General features: G+C 42.8%; 1 protein-coding gene across 3 annotated transcripts in view; it reads left to right on the forward strand.

Annotated features, from left to right (window-relative positions):
- Window positions 1-21,413, forward strand: part of scube1 (signal peptide, CUB domain, EGF-like 1) — a 126,548-nt gene that overhangs the window by 58,795 nt on the left and 46,340 nt on the right. For all 3 annotated transcript variants that reach the window (XM_028570466.1, XM_028570467.1, XM_028570468.1), the window contains 2 exons: window positions 11,761-11,889; window positions 15,142-15,258. In XM_028570466.1, the coding sequence (XP_028426267.1) occupies window positions 11,761-11,889; window positions 15,142-15,258 (246 nt within the window). The remainder of the gene's footprint in view (window positions 1-11,760; window positions 11,890-15,141; window positions 15,259-21,413) is intronic.

The raw sequence follows: 21,413 nt of genomic DNA on the forward strand, positions 1-21,413 counted from the left end.
TCTGTGGTCGGTGGAAATGTTTAATACGAGGGCGCGGAGTTGACCTGGTGTGTAGCTGCTGCTCAGTAGCAAACACAGGAAACACAGGGAGTGGAAACACACACACACACACACACACACACACACACACACACACACACACACACACACACACACACACACACACACACACACACACACACACATATCTACGCATAAAGTAAACTCATCTGTCTCATTTCCCAGCCTTTTACAGGAAACTAACATCTGCCTCAGCCGGAACCAGTCTGACTCACTCACACACACACACACACACACACACACACACACACACACACACACACACACACACACATGCTTTGTAGTCATTAATGTAGTCACTATTTTAGTTAACCAGGGCTGTGTGAATCAAACAGTTGACCAAAAGTTTTTTCCTGTCTTTAACGTTAGCAGCTGGACTCTGTTAACATAACCCACTGAACTCAGGTTCGCCTGCTCTCCTGCCTCCATGTAAACGTAGCTGCTTTGATGTTATAGCTGTTGCTCAGAGGACACAAGGACCGTACCCACGCTGCGTGTGTTTTTAAAGAACCATACCTCGGGTTTGCAGGTTGTAGCTCATTAACTACAGATTAAATATACTATAAATAGTATTATAAATATACAAGGTTGCATTTTCCAAAGAGCACCATAATTTTTAGACATATTTGCTACCTTTTAGGCAGCCTTTGGGTGGGGGTAGGACATAATATGGAGAGAAAAGGCAGTTTGATATGATCTGAGGATGGACAGAACGGTGGGATCATTGAAATGTAAGGTAAGGTAAAGGTAAAGGTACTTTATTTGTCACATACACGTACATGTAGCGAAATTCATTCTCTGCATTTAACCCATCCCTCAAGGGAGCAGTGTAATTGCTTAATTGGTAGAACTGTATTTGCAGCCACTAGGGCATCACATGATCACCACTGAAGATTAGGGTTGAATATCAGGAAATACCGGAATGTGGGATCCTGGGAATTGTTGCTTTTGTGTCTTGTGTGCACCTATACGTTGGCATCATGGATGTATAAAGAGAAGTGGATACAGCGTAGGGGACGAGGCTGTGTTCATTCATATGAAAGTTGCTCAGTGGCGCATGAATTCTGGCAAAACAAGTTCCTTCCCGAGACTATTGTGCAGAGCCACTGTCGCTGCGTCTGGCGCTTAGAGCCGCCCAAGACGATTGTGATTGTTTTAAAGAAATGCAAACAAGCCAGAGCGTTTTTATCGCCTATCCTAGAGTGTATGTGTGGTGTAGCCAGACCTTACTCCACAGCGCTGTGGAGATAGGTCTGGCTGTGTGAGACCACTACTGCACAGATTCTGGCTCCAAATAACATCTAAGGTGGCAGAAGCGCCCATGTCCAAGATATTTTGGCTTCATTTTTGTACAGTGGGTGTACAGTGTTATCCTCCTGCTACAGTTAGCACCCAGGAGGCTGAAACAGGGCAAGTTTTAAACGCGCTTTTAGCCTCTTAACATGTTCGAAATGTCATTATAAGTGCCTACCCATGTGAAGTGATTCCTTCCGAGTGAACACAGTGAATCTGACTGCAGTAGATGTGAAAGAAATGCCCAAATGTTATGCTATTTCAGCTCTGTTTAGTTCCGGTGTTGAGACGGCAGTAAGACAAGTGCTTCGGGACCGTCTACAAACTACAACACCGAAAAGAGATACAAAAATATTTTTCAAAAATGGGCATATACTTATTTTTTTAAAGTAAGTGCTGTAGTACAACTAGCAGGAGACAAATTATAATTGAGGTAAGTTTGGAGACATTAATCATTAAGTTAGTAAATATTTTTGTATCTCTTTTTGGTGTACTTTGTAGACGGTCCCTAAGCACTCGTCTTGCCGTCTCAAAACCGGAACTAAATAGAGCTGAATTAGCACAACTTTTATGCATTTCTTTCACATCTACTGCAGTCAGAGTCACTGTGTTCACTTGGAAGGAATCCCTTCACATGGGTAAGCACTTGTAATGACATTTCGAACATGTTAAGAGGCTAAAAACACGTTTAAAAACTGTTTCAGCCTCCTGGGTGCTAACGCTAGCAGGAGGATAACACGGTGTAGGCAACACCTATTGTTTTCGTCCACATTTACAAACAACTATGTGTTGAAATCGACCAAAATTCTCCTTTTAAGTGATACCGATACCAGTAGAGTACTTCATTTGATACCTGTTATTTTTGTCTCCTTCATACAAAACCCATCATGTGAATGGAAGCATTCAGTTGCTTAAAATTCCACCATTACTCCTACACATAGCTGCTGTGGTAGTGGGCCAACCACACATCACATTAAATCGAAGAACACTTGCGGTGATTGGCAAAACCATACAAATAGTTATTTATTTTTTTAGATCTGGGTAAAAAAAGTATCAAATGCTAGTATTGTGATAGGAAAAGATTCAATAGTACTTATTACTGGGTTATTTAGGTTGATGCCTTAAAGCCCCAATAATGGGACAGCAATTTGCAGTGCTGTTAAAGTGGTGGATTGAGTGCAGAAGATAGCCACGTTACAACTAAATGTCCATGAATCAAGCCAACAATATTTCTCCGTGGATATTTCTTCCCTGCCAATGCACACAGTAATAACTTCAGGTTAGCTCTAAAACGATGATCTTCCATATAACAACTGGGGTTGTAATGCTGGAAAAACAGAGGCTCAAATGATTCTTTTTCACCTCAAATGTAATGTAGGCTACTTTTAAGACAGATTATTGCTCTACTAATGTAAACAGAATATCAAACAATTAAAAAATAACGTAATTTTCTAATTAATTTTTGCACAGTCTTGTTCTTTAAAGTTAGTGTAAATAAAAGCAATGACTGTCAGGGCAGTGTGGTAGTGGTTGTTAGTGGCCCTGTAAATTAAGACCCCATTTCCGGTCACAAAGGGGATTTTGCGACTCTCTGTTATTGCTCTGGGCGTGTTCATTTTCTTTTTGGATTCACTGAAGCGGAGGGTAAACACAGTATTTTTGTTCCAGGTTTCACAACCATCTACTACCAAGCTTTCGTTGTGTTTGCTCTGGAAGAACAGGGCCTATTGCCTGGGTTCCCTCCAAATCTCACAATGGAAGACCTAAAAAGCGGACAGTATTCTAGCTTGGTGTTGTGTTTCTTACAGCAATAATATGTTAAAATGAAAGCTATAATCATATATTGATGTTAAAATCTACATTCCTTGTACTATGATAGAGTTAGAGTGCGATACAGAAAGAGAGAAACCGAATGCGGGAAAGGGGTGTGTGTTTGAAGAAGAGATTGGTGCGGGTTATTAGAAAGCCACAGTCCTTATTTGAAGGACTTCAATGCAGCCGGTTGAAGAAAAGGCTCTTATTGAAATTCATGGCTTAGCAGCTATAGCACTGTGGTTTGAGCAGACCAGTGAGAGAGACACACAGCAAGCGTCTGACAGATTTCAATTAAAACAGCATTTACAAGAGCATGGAAGGAAAAGTGGAGGGAGGGAGGGAGGGAGGTGAGTGAGAGAAGGTTGACGAAGGGTTTTTGTTTCTGTCTGGTGAGTTTGCCACTTCAGTGCTCGTAAAGAATACTTTTGACACACTTTTGACACATCATTTATTTATGTCTGAAAATGTAGACCCTTGTGCTTTTTGTAACCAAATGTCCTTGGTTTGGTGCAGTTACCCAGGTTTTCAATATTAATGGAAACCTTACATATATAGTAGTAGGTAGTTATATCCATAGTCCATTACCTACAGCACTGTAAACCCAAATGGTCAAATTAATTATTTGGAATAAGTTAGGGCTGCTCGATTATGGAAAGAAATATAATCACGATTATTTCGGTCAATATTGAAATCACGATAATTTAACACGATTACTCGTTGACTTCTGGAAAGATGTTGCAATTATTGAACTTAAAAAATTAGAAACTAGTTAGTTAAATCAACAGTTAAAAAATGCATACAACTGTGAAAATGTGCCTTAATTCTTTTCCTAACACAAGAGAAAATAAGAGTTTACTTAGCAAACGCAATGAGCTAAATAATTGTTTTTCTCGATTATTCTGTTTTTGTGATCATTGGGAGCCAAAATCATGATCACGTTTAAATTTCGATTAATTGCACAGCCCTAGAATCAGTACTGTTACCTTTACGTTTGATAAGAAGTTGTACTTAAAACTATTGAGTGCACTATTGAGAGAGTAGTGTTTACTATCTTTTAGGTTTAATAAACCGTTATTGTTCTAGACACCTAAAAAAATCTATATTAGTTTAAGTGTACACTATACTTAGAATATTTTCACCACTTCACCTTGCTGTAAGACATTCTTTTCCGACGGGGAACAGATTTACTGTACACAAAGCAGGGCCCGTCCCAACGCAGTGACGTAACCGCTCCTCTCTCTGCCAGTCCACAGCAGTCTTCTCTTTCTAAAGGAAGCTATAACAGCAGTATAAATTGTTCCTGCTTGATAGAGCGTTTGATGCTTTTTAAAAGCTTCATTTAAAATAGGCCTTTAAAGTGGAGTTCTTTATGTGTGGCAGTACAAACACTTGCAATTCATACATGTGTGGGCACAGACAGGCATGCACATGGTCATTAGCTGGTGTACAAACTAGGGATCGACTCATACTGGTTTTTCAAGGCCGATACCGATTATTAGTATTTCATAAAACCGAAAACCAATTTGGAGCCGATATGCATTTAAAGTGAAAAGGAAAATCTTTAGGTCAAAATTAAGATTTTGGAATGTTACAAACTCCAACACAAAACTTTGTTTAAATGCTTTAAGCAATTATTTAATAAATGATAAACTCTCAGCATACTACACAGTAGAAGATAGTCAGATACTGTTGTGGGCGGGACATTAAAGGTGCTGTAGGTAAGACTTATAAAACTACCTTTCTGTCATATTTGCTGAAACTGACCCTATGTTCCAGTAGAACTACATGAAGCAGGTCATTTAAAAAAAATCCAGCTCCTCTGGCACCACCTACAGCCTGTAGTGGGATTTGCAATAATCCATAGCTCCCTGTTCAGATGCACAAATCAGAGCCGGAGGGGGGGTCTAACTGCGTGTCAATCACCGCTAATGCACACACATTCATTCTCCCTTGTGTGGGGAGGGGCTTAGGAGACAATTTTGGGCTTTAGGGGAGAGGGACTGAGAAGTTGCCGATGTTCAAATTTTTGGGTAAGTCCTGGAACTTCACAACCCTACCTACAGCACCTTTAAGTCCGACTCAGTGGTGAGTGAAACCGAAGCAGAGGGACAGACACAGAGCTGTAGCCGAGCCAAAGTAGTGCACTTTTTAATTAATTAACTTTATCGGTTATCAGGCAAATAAAACGGAGATACAGATACTCTGCAAACTGCCAAAAAAACGGCCCCGATAATCGGCCAGGGACGAAAAAATGTGCAATGTCGGGCAGCAAGACGCTCCGCTTCTGAGCCGCTCCCGGTGTGGTATGGCGCAGTGGTAGTGTAGTAGTGTATGCACACACCGTGCTTACACAAATCAAAGCAGAGTCATACTCATACAGCCTGAGCAAGAAATGTTCAACTAATGCTGATATGATCATAGGTGTGCACAATGTATTAAATGTATTGCAATGGCACCAAAGTACTGCAGCATTCAAATGTATATTATCATTAAGGTTAGGAAACCTTTTTGACCCAGTAGGTGTAACTGTTTTACTGGTAATGCTAACGGGAGTCCTAATAAATAAACAAAGGAAGGGTAACTACTTCCCAGAAGTCAAAGTTTCAAAATCTTTTGGTCCAGTCGGTTGAGCTTTTGCAAGACGTTTAGTTGAGTCCGTTTTAGAGGCTAAAGACAACACAGTAATGTGCAGGCTTTCTTCTCAAATTGTGTTTTATTAATACCATGGGGCTTTATTTATATAGTTAGTATTTGTCTAGTTGGAAATTATTCCAACGTTAAACATTGCGACTTATTTTCTTCACAGTTGATTGAAAGTGTGAAATGTCTCTTTGTGTCTCACCTCTCCCTGGTGAGGCGATCAGGCTGTGAGACTGGCGTTCAGCATCACCTCATTCCTCATCCGCCTCAGAGGAGAGCAGGAGGAGGGCTCTAAATTATCCTAAACTGTCTCCATCTCTTTCTCCGTCTGCCTTTTGTCTTCTACATTCCTCTCCTCCTTCATTTTTTCTCTCTCTATCCGTCTCTGTCTTTAACTTAATTTTTTTTTTCTTTAGGGTCTCCCATTATACTTTGCCAGCCAGACTTCTGGGGCTTTGGGGTGTAACGCTGCAAAAGTCAAAGTTGTAATAACACGGCTGTGATATGCTTGGACCTCATCAGGAGTCAGGAGAGAGAAATGTGTGGAGAGGTGGATAACGAAAGGCAGGGAACGTGAAAGAGAGAGACAGACGGACAGGGGATAATAAAAGAGACAGAGGAGAGACAATGTCCTCGGGGCTGTTATGGGCCGTGAAGACGTGTCTCGGTGTTTTATCTGGACCTGCTGGGGCTCCCAGTGAGGAGCTTCGGTAGTTGTGAACCTGCTGACCTCCAGTCTAAACAAAGCTCCACACCGAGCTGGAAAGAACAAACGTCAACCTCTCCCTTTCAATTGCTAACTGAGGAATTGCGATCAAAAGTGACAAACACCATTTTAGTGTAAAGAAGCATGCAGATGTTTGCATCTTCAGATCTAAAATGACTCCAATCAAAAAAACCTTTCCATTCTAGCCGACCATTTCCAAAACATACCATATTTTTTTCCATTCATTTTAGACAGCCACCGATTTCAGTTCATTTCAGGAAACTAATTTCCTTATTTCTTTTCATTTTCTTATGACTTGTATGATCAATCACATGTGTGGTTGCCTTTTTCAACTCGGTTGTAGGCGTGTTGCTGCATCTCCAGGCCTCGATGAATTAAAATGTTCATGGACTACCAGGTCATGTAGTACTGTGCTGAGCAGTAATGTAAAGTGGCCAAAATGTGTTTGTACAAACCTGCCGGTATGATCCTTTAATTTGTCGTTGGTGGAAATGTTAAATGCTATGCAATATTGGTGTTTGGAAGTAAAAAACGTAAAAGCTTTTATAAAATGGGTAGGGTGAATTAGTAGTGTTTGTTACAGAGAGCAGGGAACATGTTTTAACTATATAAAAAAAATCTCTCACTTATTCATTTCAATTTTGCGATTTAGTGAACAGAACCAGCGTTTTCTTTCACAAAAAAGTCCTTCAGGATATGTTGAAGCTGTAAAGGAGTCTTGCAGAAATGATGCACAATAAGGAATTGTCTCGCTGGAAGTTTTTGTGCAATGCGTCACTTGTCAGTCACTTTAATATTAGCTTCAGTTGTATAGTGACTATGTGGTCTCTGCCTGTCTCTCTCTGTGTATCGGCAGCTCAGCGCTGACGTTGAGCTAAACAGAGCTCGACATCAGATCTGGCTCGATATGTATCCATGGACCCATGTGGGTTATTCGGGTCTGACAAGTAAACGTGTCAGTGAGCCGCCGGCTTTCCCTCTCACCCTCCCTGCCCCGTCACGTCGGACACGTTGAGAGGCCACAGTTCCTATTTGTTGTTTTAGGCTCGATTGTGCTGAGTCCCAGGCCTGTGTCCACCTTCTCCCTCTGCTTCAGTTTATTTGACTTCTCCTAGGTTTAAATTGATTGTAGATACTCTGCTTTCTTATGAGTTTAGTTTTCAAAAAGGGTCAATGCATGCTTTGGCAAACTTTTTAAAGTTTTTTTTTTTTTTTTTTTTTTTACCTCCTGGCTTTACTGCCCTGCTAGTCTTCTGGATTGTTACAGGGTCCAAATTTGGCTGTGCAATAATACCTGCCTAAACTGAACGTTAACTGAAATATATTGTCTGAATTATATAATGTTGAACAGGGGGACACATTTTGTTTGATCTTTTGTTAATCATGTAAATGCACACTTTCCTTTGGCTCCTTTTATTTGGGACTTTGATGGAATGGTCCTTTTGGGAGTGGACAGCTAGAATGGCAGTGTTTAAGAAAGGACTTGTTGTTTGTGAAGGGGACTCTCTAGAAGGAATGGCACCCTAATGAGGTACTTGAAGCACTCCTGGGCCCCATGAAGGGACATTATTCACCATGGTGACCAGGGAAGGGGTGTGTCTAGACGAAGTTCGGTGAGTGCTAGTTTGGGATTGGGATTCACAATTAGTTCTTTGAATTTGAAAAACTGGCTACTTATGACAACTTAAATCTTCCACATGGTGCTTGGATGTTTGGAGAGCATCCTCGATACAGCTAGGCTTTATCTAGAAATCATTCAGAAAGCACATAAGGCTACACGGTATGTGTTATTTTAATAAGAGAAAATATTTAGAAGATTAACATTTCCATTTGGACTAAATAAAACATAGTGATGGACTATCATGAATTTTAGAATAACCTAAAGTCTGGGAATAATGGGGCTTTGTAAAAGATAAATTGTGCAAACTTTACAGACAGCCTGAGTCGTGGCTCAGTTCGTTGGTCAGCAACATTTTCACACAGACACATTGCATGTATACTCAATGCAATGGGATAACAGCAGTCCTGTAATGTAACAATGGGTTTGCAATGAAGGTGTCTTTGCTAAATGTTTTGTCAGCGAAAAGGGCAACTTATAGCTTCTGTTGCCTTCACTGCCAACGGTCACTAGAAGCTTGTAGGAGAAAAAACAAGCAGCTCATGCTGACCAATCACAGTTCTTGTTGTCTCCATGTGGTATCTCTGTAGATGCTGTAGTTACTGATGATGATGATGATGGACCGGCAAGTAAAAATGCATATTGCTTTTTTTTAAATCGCCATGGTGACAGTAATAATTCCTTTCTTTGCCCACAGCCCAACCTTGTACCAAATGTCTTTGAAATCTATTAAGTAGTTTCTGTGCCATTTAAAAGTGGTCCATGATGCATTGATATGTGTTTGTAACTGAATTTAAAGTTTGGTTATCATTGGTTATCCTGTTTATTTTGGTCACAAGACCAGGCTTCAATACGAAATCACACAAGTGAACCTGAAACTTCTAACTTCTAAATCTCCCAGCTACCTAAACTACAGCTCTCGTACTGTAGCTCTTACTAACTTAATCATCATCATCAGCGCTGGACCTACAAAACACCAAAGAATGATGTTGACAAATGAGCTGTAGCCAGCACAACATTAAAAATGTCTTAGGCTAATGTGATCTCTTTTTCTATTTAACATCTACTGTATGTCAGTGTTTCACCTCACATCTTGAGAGAGGACATGGCTCTCCTGTTACACTAGTCAACCTCGAGAAACTTTGGCAAAGAACAGAAGACAAAACGATGATGTATCGGTAACGGGGGCATCCTTTTAAGGGAGTTCATTTTGTTGTGGTGGAGGTCTATTTTGTCTGTCCTTGAGGAGACAGATTCCCCCTGTCCTGTTTCTTGCCTGATACTCCCATTTCACAATAATAAAGACTACTCTGAAAAGTCACAAAGAAGTGCGTTGACGAAGCTCGGTCACACGATTTGATTGGTATGAGGAGCAAAGTTGTTCCCACAAGGTTGTCAGTTGACATCATGGAGCAGTGTATCAATCAAACAATGTGAGTGTTAAGGAGGCTACTAACCGTATGGGGCCGATTACGTCCTACACCACATTGTACCTTTTATATCATATTCAATATCTCCAGATCAATGCAGTGTACAGATGTGCAGCATTTCAACAAGGTCCCTCTTGAAATCGTAGGCCTCCCGGAGCTTTGTAATCCAACTGGAACTGCAGTGTTTTATTTGTACAATAAATTCACAATGATGAAATCATATATCATATTAAGCGAAACAAGATATTTTCAGCTTCCCAATTCCAAAGAGTGTCAATGTAATAAATAATGTGTAGATTCTCCTTTGCGCATTAGGATAGTATAGTAAGACAGGTGCCCAGGGTTTTTATTCTTCTTCATTCTTATCTGTTCTCTATGTGATTTTAATACATTTCTGTAAGATTCAATTTCCATTTAGTTTTTGTCTTTTGTCTTTGTCATCATATAACATTGTATACATTCATGTGACATCCCTGCAGCATACATATCCTGACAGGATATAGCCTATCTCTAACTTGATTGTGCATTACAATGGAAGTATCGCGCCTGGCTCACGCGCCAGATGTCAGGCTTTGCTCCTCCACTTGTGCTATCTGTGTGTTACCGTACTCAAAACACCAACCTTCGAGCTACCAAGCTACATGCTGAAAATGGCAAGGTTTGATGGAAATTTGGATCGAGCAATGAGGCAGGCCTGCTTGGTTGTTTTGGTGAACGATTGTACAGATTTACGAAGAGGAATATGTGTACGGCATTTACTATCTAACAGGTACGTGCTAGCATGTTTGCCCAACGGTTGTAGAAAAAGCTTATTATCCCGGGCAAGATAAAGACACGGATGGAACAATTGCTGCTGGCCAGTTTTCCATCGTAAACGGATCACCAAAAACATTCACTGGCAACAACAGATGGAGAACCATCCTGCAAATGCCAATGTTTCGAGACCGATTGTTGGGGATTTCTATCGACAAAGTAAGACCTTTCTCCTGAAGTAAGGTCTAGCAACATGGTTGAGGTTATACAAGCATTATTTCACAAGGAAACCAGGCGACCCAAATGTTGAATGAAATGGCTTAGGCCCCAGAGGGTTAAATAAAAGGTCCTTTTTAAAAGAAAATCTCATGTCTAAAACTTTGTTCAGCTTGGAGTGTAATGAAGCTGTAAACAGAAACCATCTTTTGCGAGCGAAGACATTTGATTGTGCCATGACGGGCAGACATCCGCACACTCCTAAACTAACTTTTCCAGTTCTTTCCAGAGCTCATGATATCTTTGGCTGCCTTCTCCTTCCCTACTCGCCTCTCTGGAGAGCATTGGCCGTCCGCCTCCTTGCTTCCTCCCCTAGCTGATGAAGATTTAAACACTGGCCTATTTCAGATATTATTGCCACAGTGTGCTCTACAAATCACCAGGATGGGAGGCCACATCAAACGGGCTCGGGTGAAGGAACGGAGGCATGGAGGGATCAGACGAGTGGGAGGAGGCACGGCTGTGTCAGTGCTGACAAGAAGAAGCCTCTGATGAGTGACAGCTGAAAACATGGGCTAATCCAAGTCATACATTGAGACGCAGGGCTTAATTGGTGCTGATGAAGAAGAGGAAATGTGTCTGGATTTTTATGTCACTGTTTTTGCAGTTAGGAAATAAATGGTTAGCTGACCGTTGGAGTATCGTGCTCGCTGTCACAGACAACACAGAAACTCAGCTCAACTCATCCTCTCTACTCCACCATAAAAAAGAGTTGTTGTTTTTTCTTGTGGTAGCATAAAGGGACTGCAACTTGCATTTTGTTGTAAAACCCTGTATTGTACACTGACATGAAATGAACCTTGAAAGTTGTAGCAGTAAAATAATGCTTTAGGGAATTATTATGTTCACACCAACAGGTGTATTGCAGTTTGTTGTGTGCCTGTGGTTCTAGCTTTGTCCAACTTGTGCTGAACAGACAACATCAACGATGTCGTCTGGCCACTGTCAATCAAAACCACACCCACACAACAGTCCTGATGAAGCAGTTATTTTTTAGTATTAAATTCTCAACGAATCATATTGAGTGAATCTTGTTGTGAACCCAAGTGTGCCAGTGAAAATGATGACTTGTTGGCTGAGTTCACTTCTGTACAATCAGAGAAAAGTTCCATAGCTCTCTGTTCCTGTGTCTCCGTCCCCCTTTGCAGATGGGATGAACTGCATGAACAAGGACCACGGCTGTGCCCACATCTGCAGGGAAGCTCCGGGCAAAGGCGGGGTATCGTGCGAGTGCCGTCCTGGCTTTGAACTGGCCAAAGACCATAAAGACTGTACATGTACGTATTACACCTAAATTCAGTGCTAACCGTCACAACTAAATGCCTAACCTTAACCCTCACCCTAACCATAACCTAATTCTAACCCTAACCCTAAAACCAAGTCTTAACCCTCAAACAGCCCTTTAAACTTGTGGGGTCCAGCATTTTGGCACCACAAAGCTGTCGGGACCGCACAAGTATACTGGACTCCTGGTTTTTGGACCCCACGAATATAGTTAAACAAGAACACACACACACACATACACACACACACACACACACACACACACCAGAAAGTGACTGTGCTTTTAGGTCAAGCTTTAGTCGCCGATTCATGTGTCGGTTTGGTTAACATTTTTTCATATTAAATGAGCAGCTCAGGCGCTGGATGTCTTTATATCTTACATGTAGTCAAATGCACTTTTGCGCAACGCTTTCCGTCATCTGTTAATCTTCTGCCTTGTCACTTCATTTTACAAGTCACATGGCAGCAAGGTATTAACACTTTGTTTCCTAGACTTGATTTTATAGGGGTTACGTACTGGTGTGATGAAGGATCTAAACTGTTCCTGTAATAAACATCTGTAATAGCAATGATGGACAAGTTCCAGTAGGCCTTCAGCGGTAAAATATGAGGGTGGACATTTAATACCAAAATCAGTAAAGCGTTTCAGGCCAAGCTGAAGGTGCTGACGGATTCAGTGGACTCCCCCCTCACCACTCCATCCCTTTTTCTCACTCTTCATGCATAGTGCCTGCAGCCATGGAATTTAGGGCTGCTGTTTTTGAGGGGGGAAAATAAGCTTTTTGTTACACTTTGTTTGGCAACACATCTTGTTCTCCACTCAGACGGTGAGAGTGTGAAGATTGTGAAAGCCTCTGAAAGGCTCTGATGCGTCCCCCGCTGTGCTAATATTTTATTAGCGGCGAGGGACCCAGTGCTGTGTCGGCCTGTTGAATATGGCGGCACAGGACGGTAGTAAACAAGTGATGAAAGAAATTCTAGTTATGTCTACACACACACACACACACACACACACACACACACACACACACACACCCCACCCACACACACACACACATGCACTAGAGGATGGATACCCGAACCGAGCCCGCCTAGATAGGGTTCGGACAGATATTTAGAAATGATGTTCGGGTTCGGGTCGGGCTCAGTCAACACAGCGCGATAAGGCATTGAACATTTTAATTGAGAAAAAAAAAAGAGAGATTTTAACTGTCGGGCTCGGGCCGGGTTCAGTTACTGTTCTGTCGGACGCGGGCCGGGCTCGGACAGAAAAATGTGGCCCGATCCGCACTCTAACACACACACACACACACACACACACACACACACACACACACACACACTTCCTTCACCTCTCATGTCCGCTCTGCCCCTCTGTCCATGTTCACCTCTCTTCTCCATTTTCTCCCTTGTTCTGTCTCCCCATATCTTCTACCTCCTTCGCTCCTTAGCTCATCCTTTCTCCTTTTTTCTCTCATCTCTACCCTCCTCTCTTCTCTTCTTTCTTCTCCTTAAAGTTACCATAAGGTCTAACATTGGTCCACGTTCGGGAACTGCACATTTTAGCAGAAGCTTCTGAAAAAGTGTATCTGCACTTACTTTCCCTTTTCACCTCAAGAACTGTGAAGATTAGGGAAGTTAGGAGGTTAAAATTTTGGACGAATCACAAACATTTCTCCTAGTTAGTTTTTGACAAATCAATTCTGTTTATTATGGCAAGCTCCATCTCAAGAGTTTGTGGCCCATTTAAAAAGTACTACTTAGCTGGCTGTTTCAGGGCCAAGTTGAAGTTGAGTTCTCTAAAAAGCTCCAGGAGAGGTCCCGCAGCGGTGAAATCTCCTCGTTATAATCTCGTCTATCTCACGTTTTCCATCTCCCACCTTCTCTTTATCTCTCATCCACAAGAAATGATTTAGAAACTTTTTGTCTTTCCCTGTACCTTCTCCTCTTTAGGCCCCTCTTGACCTAAGTAGTTTTCCAGGAAGTCAGGAACTTTTTTGAGAACCGATTTTCAAATACAGATACCTAGTCTGAGTTTATGTGATTACCAAAGTAATCATTTGAATCCAAACATGGATCTTTTCCTAACCCTTACCAGGTTGGTTTTGTGCAAAAACAAAACCTTAGCCATACTTAGCATTTTTTTCTCCTTACCTGTAACAGGGTTTCCGTGGGGTCTTAAAAAGTCTAAAAGTTCAAAATCAAAATGTGAGGCCTTAAATAATGTAATAATTCTGTGCGCTAACACGTTTGACGGGTGTAGTGCAGTAGAAAGAAAATAGTTCCTACATGAAACTGTTCACAACCAGGTATGTGGACTTTTTTTGAGTAACCTGGTCATGGTTTCTGGAAAGAAAAATTGCTGTTGAGTTTTTCAGTTATTTATTTTTTAGACGCCACACGCCATCTACGATAGTTCCCTTATATCTAATAGAAGGCAGACATATCTAGGGTCCATATCTCCAACACTGGGCAACACCAACCAAAACTAGCTAGATTGATAAATAGCACTAGAGGTAAGAGGAAAAATATGTATTTTTGAATTTTGGGTGAACTGCCCCTTTTAATCCTAGAAAAAAAAAAAAAAAAACCTGTCCCATTGACTAAAAATTAAATATGTATTGTTATGTTACAAACAGTAGAATTTTCACTTTATGTGGAATATGATAGGGATTTCCACAGAATTTTAGATAAACACCGTGAACACATTTCTTCATCTTCTTCTTCTCCCATCTTTCTGCTTCCTTCTCCCTCTCTTGTTACCCCTCTCTCCAACTAAATCTTCCCCTACTATTTCTCTCTATCTCATTCTCCTTCTCTCCCTCTTTTTCTTGCTGATTCCTCTTGCTCTGTATTCTACTTTTTTCTCCTCTTTCTGCTACTCCTGTGTTTTCTTTCCCTCTCGATTTGTCACTCTCACCTTTTCTCTCTTTATCTCTCTTTCTATCATTCATCATACTCTCATTCTCCTTCTCTTTCAGTCTCACTCTTCATCTCTCAAGCCATACATATCCATCCACACATCATTTTGCATCTTTAATTCTGTACAGCATAAATGGCCCTCTGGGTCTTCCTGTATTGTTCCCGTATAAGCTAAATAAAGAATTAGTGGACATATAAAATGTCATGAGCCTTGTACATAATATACAAGCCAGCGGTAAGACGTGTGTGTGTGTGTGTGTGTGTGTGTGTGTGTGTGTGTGTGTGTGTGTGTGTGTGTGTGTGTGTGTGTGTGTGGTCCTCAGTGACGTGCAACTATGGAAACGGCGGTTGCCAGCACACATGTGATGACACGGACACAGGGCCGGTGTGTGGCTGCCACCAGAAGTACGCCCTGCACACAGACAGCAAGACCTGCATCGGTGAGTGACAACCAAGATGACTTCCCCGATCTTGCGCACACACACACGCACAGATATATACCCTAACGCCCTCGCAGCTGTTTGACTGTAACATCTGTACAGTGTCAGTGCAGCACAGCTGATTAAAGAAGAAAAGTAAAAAACAGAATGAGGAAGTGTGTTGGGGGGTTTGGGGCTGGAGGTGGTGAGTTAGCAGATAGATAATCTCCAAGCTCCTCAACATTTCTTCTCCCCTTCCCTTGACAAAAAAAGAAAAGAAAAAACAGCCCTTTTAACAGGTTCATCTACCCTGATTTATCAACAGAACAATCCACAATCACAGTAATGACATAACATTTCTCATAAGTGACTTGTTTAATTCCAGGCAACTATCAGACTACTTCTCGAGTTTCATGCTTTTCTCCATATCTTATGATGTGTTCGTACCAAACGCAAAGCAACTTTTCATACGGTGCAATTACATGCAAAGACATTGTAAGGACACAAATAGATGCAAATTTGTCAGTGCTGCTGTGTCGCGAAAGCCTATCAGCGGTGAGATTCTCCTGCATAGCATTGCATAGCCCTGATCGATCCAAACTTCATTCAGAAAACAAGCATTTTAAAAGTTGTTTGCAGACAGACCTGACAAAGCATGATTTCAGAATTTTTACAAATCTGAATCACAATGTAGTTATTTCAGCCTAGTTTTGTTGAAAATAAATCACCGCAAAATCTGCGTTGGAAGCGGGAAATCCCGTCATCTAGACGGGATTTCAGAAGAATGCGGGGAAATTCACCAAGCTGTCTGCACCTCCGGATGATGCTGTGGACCCAGACACAACGTTGTTTGGTTGTCGACCGAATCTGGGACTTCCACAATAGGTACAAGGCAGCAATAGTGGTAAGTTCGGTAGTTCAGTGCTTGATGACGGTAAGAAACGTTGGTATCTACAGCGGCGCATCTTATGCAAGTAACGCAAATAAATACAAATGATTCAATATGACGCTGCTGTCAAATACGCACAAGTTAATGGCAGGCAAAATTCTGCTTTGAGTTTGGTGTGAACACAGCATTACAGTGCATGCCCACTGTACGTGACCAATTTGTTTAACCTCGCGTCCGCCCTGCCCCGCTGGTCGCTTGTGGGCATCGGTGGAAATGACAAACTTGACTAATCACGTTTCAACTACAGCATAGGTCTCGTTAGCTCATCTCTGCTGCTTGTTTACCCACCGGATTCACCAACAACAGCTGCCGCATTTCCTCCAGGCAGCATTTCTAAGAAAGACATCATCTCCCACGCTGCGTGTCAAAACTCAGTTGAGTCAGTAATCCCAGCCAGCAACCAGCAGGCAGCTCCGTACATGTGACTGTCAACAGAATCATGCCTCCACATCCTGGCTCTCACATACAGGCTATTTATTTTCATCTGACTATTTTTCCAGTCACTACAAGAAGAATGCGGCGTTCCAGGTACAGTAAGTGGAGTTTTCTCCACTTTCGATATACTTGTAAGAAATAGTTTCTTTGCTCTTAGCCAGTCTACTGCAGCTTGTTCAGTTCAATTTTATTTATAGTATGAAGTAGCAGGGCGTAGCAGGGCATAGCAGGGTGTAGCAGGGCGCCTAGCAGGACCACGGCGACGGCTGCAACCATGATATAGGTGCCACCCTAATCCAGGGAAAACTGCAGGGCAAGAAAACACAAGGACTCCGGGGAACGAGCTCCCCAGAGCCAGGTTAGTAACAAGCATTTGCACACAGATGAAAAGAGAGAGGAGAGAGGAGCTCAGTGTGTCAAAGGAAGGAAGTCCCCCCCCCCCCCGCAGTCTAAAACTATAACAGCATAGCTAAGAGCTGTAGAGGAGAGGAGCAGAGATAGTGAGGGGGCGCACCGTGCCTGTGGCTACACACCCTCCCCTGCCGGTCTAGGCGAACGTTGCAACTCCTCAATCCCTAAATATTAGTCACACTGGTTGTAGTTTGAGTATTTTGGCCTCAAGGTCCTGTAATCTATGGAGCATTAAGGTATGGATCATTTGTGCGCACTAATTTGTACCATCGCATTAATTCTTCCCATCCATATGATTTTTTTTTGAATATATTTTATATCATGTTAATTAAATGAAATGATTAAAATATGTATTAAATAACTGTCCAAAACTGTACAATGAAGTATTTCAGAGCTTGACTTCACCACACAACAGACTGTATGGGTTATATACAAGAACGTTTGCAGTGATTGGCTGGAATGCAGGTATCGTTTGACTGGAGATGTTTCGATACTACTCGGTACTAGGTTATTTCGGTACCTTAAAGGTATCGAGTGCTGATGCCCAGCCATGCTGAATGCGATGATTAATAGACTTTAGCAGACATGTTGGTTTCATGTGTCCCCACCCCTGGACACTCTTCCTTATACAATTTTAATGCTACATTGAACATTGCTTCAGAACTTTGTTTTCTTTTGCTGGCCAGCTTTGACTGATAGCTGCTCAAATGTTCCTGTGTAATGCAGTACAAAATAAACAAAGTGGTCAGGTCATGCACAATCTATTTGAGCTTGGGTTGAATACATTTTAATGTTGATCTTGGAATCTGGCATGCAGATGTATTTAACATTTTGGCTCTTGAACACAATGGTGTGTTTTCTGTTCTTTCATTTTGTGTTGGAATTATTAATTTGAAGGTATATAACACAATGTATCAAAAAAAAATGTACTGGGCTCAGCTAATAGCAATAGTTAATGCCAACACATCTGTTAACACATGACACATGGCTTGTCTAAAACGCTAGTGCAACAATATAACATTTAAGGTCATGTTTAAGACGCGGGCCAACACTGTAACACTCTGAGTAGGCATACATAAAGGAGTTCCTTTGAACTCTGAGGTAACAGCTCTTCTTCAGTTGTGTTCATTTGGATAGATGAGAGCAACACCTTAATAAAAAAAAAAAAAAGGAAGGTCTCTGTCCTTCTCTAAAAGAACTACCGTGATGTGGTTTGTCAGGAGTCGGCACACAATCCAAATCAATTTTAGAAAACCAGCAGTTCATCACACTCGGAAGGTTTAGCGTGACAAAATGAACCGAGACCAAACCACAGTCTGGACTAAAGTCTCATTTGGCCGTATTCGCAATTATTACACCAGAAAAAGGTGTTGGGAGTCCGTGTGACTTTTGTTTACAAGTTGTGGTTCATTTGTAATTGGGCAGCGTAGACCTTAATGAACCCACTAAAAATAATTAAGTAAACTTTCCCATGTGGTTTGAACTAAAGAAAACAGAGTGTTAAGTGTGTTTAACACACTGTTGCATGTAAAACGGGGAGATTATAACCACCTGCACGGCTACAAGACCCATCAAGTTTTCACAGTCCTGACTGAGAAACACCTCAGAATGATGTTGCTGATTAACACACATGGACACACTATTCTGATGTCATTATTATGTGCTGCCCTTCCTGCTGTGTCCGTACACTGGAAACACCTCTCTCTCTCTCTCTCTCTCTCTCTGTCTGTCTGTCTGTCTGTCTGTCTGTCTGTCTTTCTGTCTTTCTGTCTTCCTTCTTCTGTCCCTCTCTCTGTCTCTCACGCAGATTGACGTGCTGCTTTTCAGCAGCACTAGGTTTTGACTGCCAATAACCCCTTTTTCTTTCCAGCTGCATTGAAGAAGTGAAGCACACCGTCAAGCAAAGGCTGCGAAGAGGAAGCCGAACGAGAGAGAGAGAGAGAGAGAGAGAGAGAGAGAGAGAGAGAGAGAGAGAGAGAGAGAGAGAGAGAGAGAGAGAGAGAGGGAACCCTCCTCTCCCTCCTTTCCCAATGTCTTGTGTCTTTTCTCTCTCTGTCTGTCTCTCTTCATACTTTGACGAGAGAAAGGACCTCTGTGTCTCTGGTCTGGGTATCCCAACTGCTCTATGGACCTACCTTTAATCCCCCCCCCATCCCTTTTACCCTGTCTATGTAGCGCTGTCCTTCTGCTCCTCCTTTCTCCTCCCTCCTCCTTCTCCTGCTGCTTTCTGGCGATAGTACCTGATTGCCTGTCTTGTCTGAGCATCCATGTTAAACCCACATCAGGTGGATTTAAAGGATTACTCCTCAGTGCACAAGAGGAAAGAGTGACTCTGGGTGTGTGGGTGGGGGGGTGGGTGGGTGGGTGGGGATGGGTCAGGGGCCACGTGTTAGACTCTGTGGTTAAAAACGGACATCTCAATTGCAGCCTGATCTTAGTTAAAGCTCCCTCGAAAGCAAACCTAACATCCTGCACCTCTCTCTCTACCTCCTCATCCTCCGCCTCCTCACAAGTCCCAAACAAAAAAGGCAAGCGACTCGTCGAAAACCACAAACCTGCCAACGTAACGACCTCCATGCCTCATCCCCATCCATCAGCCCCTTTTCTCGCTCCATTCACCTTTTTAATAGAGAGGCAGGGACTTGCACCACTCACCCTTCTGTCTCCTGCATGTGTCCACTCACATGGGCCACAATGTCCAACTGTCTGCCACTGACTCTTTCACTAATCAATCAGTCCGTCCGTCTGTCTGCCTGCCTGTCTGCTGCATGGTAGAGCCTGCACTGCATTTGTACGGTTTCCTTTTTTTCTTCTTCTTTTTTTTCCTGTTTTCATTTTTTTTTTGTCATTTTCCTTTTTAAATTGAAGTACATTTTTTATTGTTGTTGTTTTTAGTGGCCCTGGTCCTTCTGTTTCCTTCCAGTGCATTGGTTTCTCATTCTCCTCCTAGCTGTAGTAGTGTACCCCCCCCCCCCACCCCCCCCCCCCTCTCCTCGTCCGGTTCAGGTCTGGCTCTCTAAAACACTCCCCTCTCTGTGGGCCTCCGACCACTGCTAGCCCCATAGACTCTTTAGGAGCGAGTGGCAGGGACTCCTCTCTTCCCACCCCTTCTCAACCTGTCTTACACATTTAGCCCTCACATACACACACACACTCGCATTTTTATCTCCCTCTCTGACAGATTTTTTCACACACTTAAGAAAGCAGACACTCAAAAGCACGCAGACTGGTATGCACAAGCTCTCGATTCAACAATCGCGCACACACACATTCACACAGCCACATTTCACCCGTTAGCTGAGCACCAGAAAGCCTCCATTCATCGCTGAGCGTACTTCAGAGAGTCCTCCACTTTGTCCATCAAGCGCCTGAGAGGAGAGAGAGAAAACACTAGTGGGCCAGGGCTGGGGAATGGAAGGGACATTAATTACCCCCATATCCACCCCCCACCACCCACAGGACTGTGTATACATCAAAGCCCAGCCCTATAGCGGCAAGTGGCGTCCATTCCCAGAGAGATGCTCATTCAGGCCCTGATGACTCAGGCCCAATGAAAGGCCGCCTCTCTCCCCGCCATCGTTAAAACCCATACCTCACCCACACGGCGCAACATGCATGCCATCTTAACAGCGATTGCATCCACTTCTACAACCATCGCCCGCGGCCACCTTCCTCCCTCTCCTCTCCCTCCACCCCCACCCAGCTCCGCTGCCCAGCTTTGGGAATGTGGTTTTTCCAGCGTTGACTGTTAAAGCCAGGTGTGATGTGTTCCATAGACAAACAGGCAACCAGCGCTGCCCCCAGACTACCTCCTCCTGCTTTTTATATTCCTCTGCATGCCCTCCCTACACTCCCCCTTCAAAATCTCATTTCTCAGCATGTGCACCCCCCTTTCCCTCATACCCTTCGCTCGCAGCGTGGGCCATGATGGGACGGATTCTGTCTTTCCTCATCCTTCTCATCCTTCTCTCCCTTGCTCTCTTTCTCTACTCTGTCCATCCTTCCCTCTCCATCATCTTGTCATCGCTCGGTCCTTCAAACACTTCTCCTCTGATGTTTGACCTCTCGTCCTCCTCCCCTGCACCACCCTTCTCCTCTTTCCGTTGTCACCGTCACCCCCTTTTCCTTTGCTTCCGTCTCTGTGCCCACGTTTAAGGCAGCTTGTCTTGGAAATGTTGGACATGTGTCCTCCCCTCCCTCTCTTTCTCGTCTTCCTCCTCCATCCTAACGCAAGGGAATCATTGCTGACAAAGTGTGGCTGTTTGATATGGAAGACAGAAACTCCATCGGCAACAACGGCAACGTCAACACGAGAATTAAAATCTCTCTTAACGTCCCCCCTCCCCCTCCCCCCCAACCCCATTCCGTCCCCACAACCTCT

The sequence above is a fragment of the Perca flavescens genome, chromosome 23 (genome assembly GCF_004354835.1).
Source record: "Perca flavescens isolate YP-PL-M2 chromosome 23, PFLA_1.0, whole genome shotgun sequence".
Lineage (NCBI taxonomy): Eukaryota > Metazoa > Chordata > Actinopteri > Perciformes > Percidae > Perca > Perca flavescens.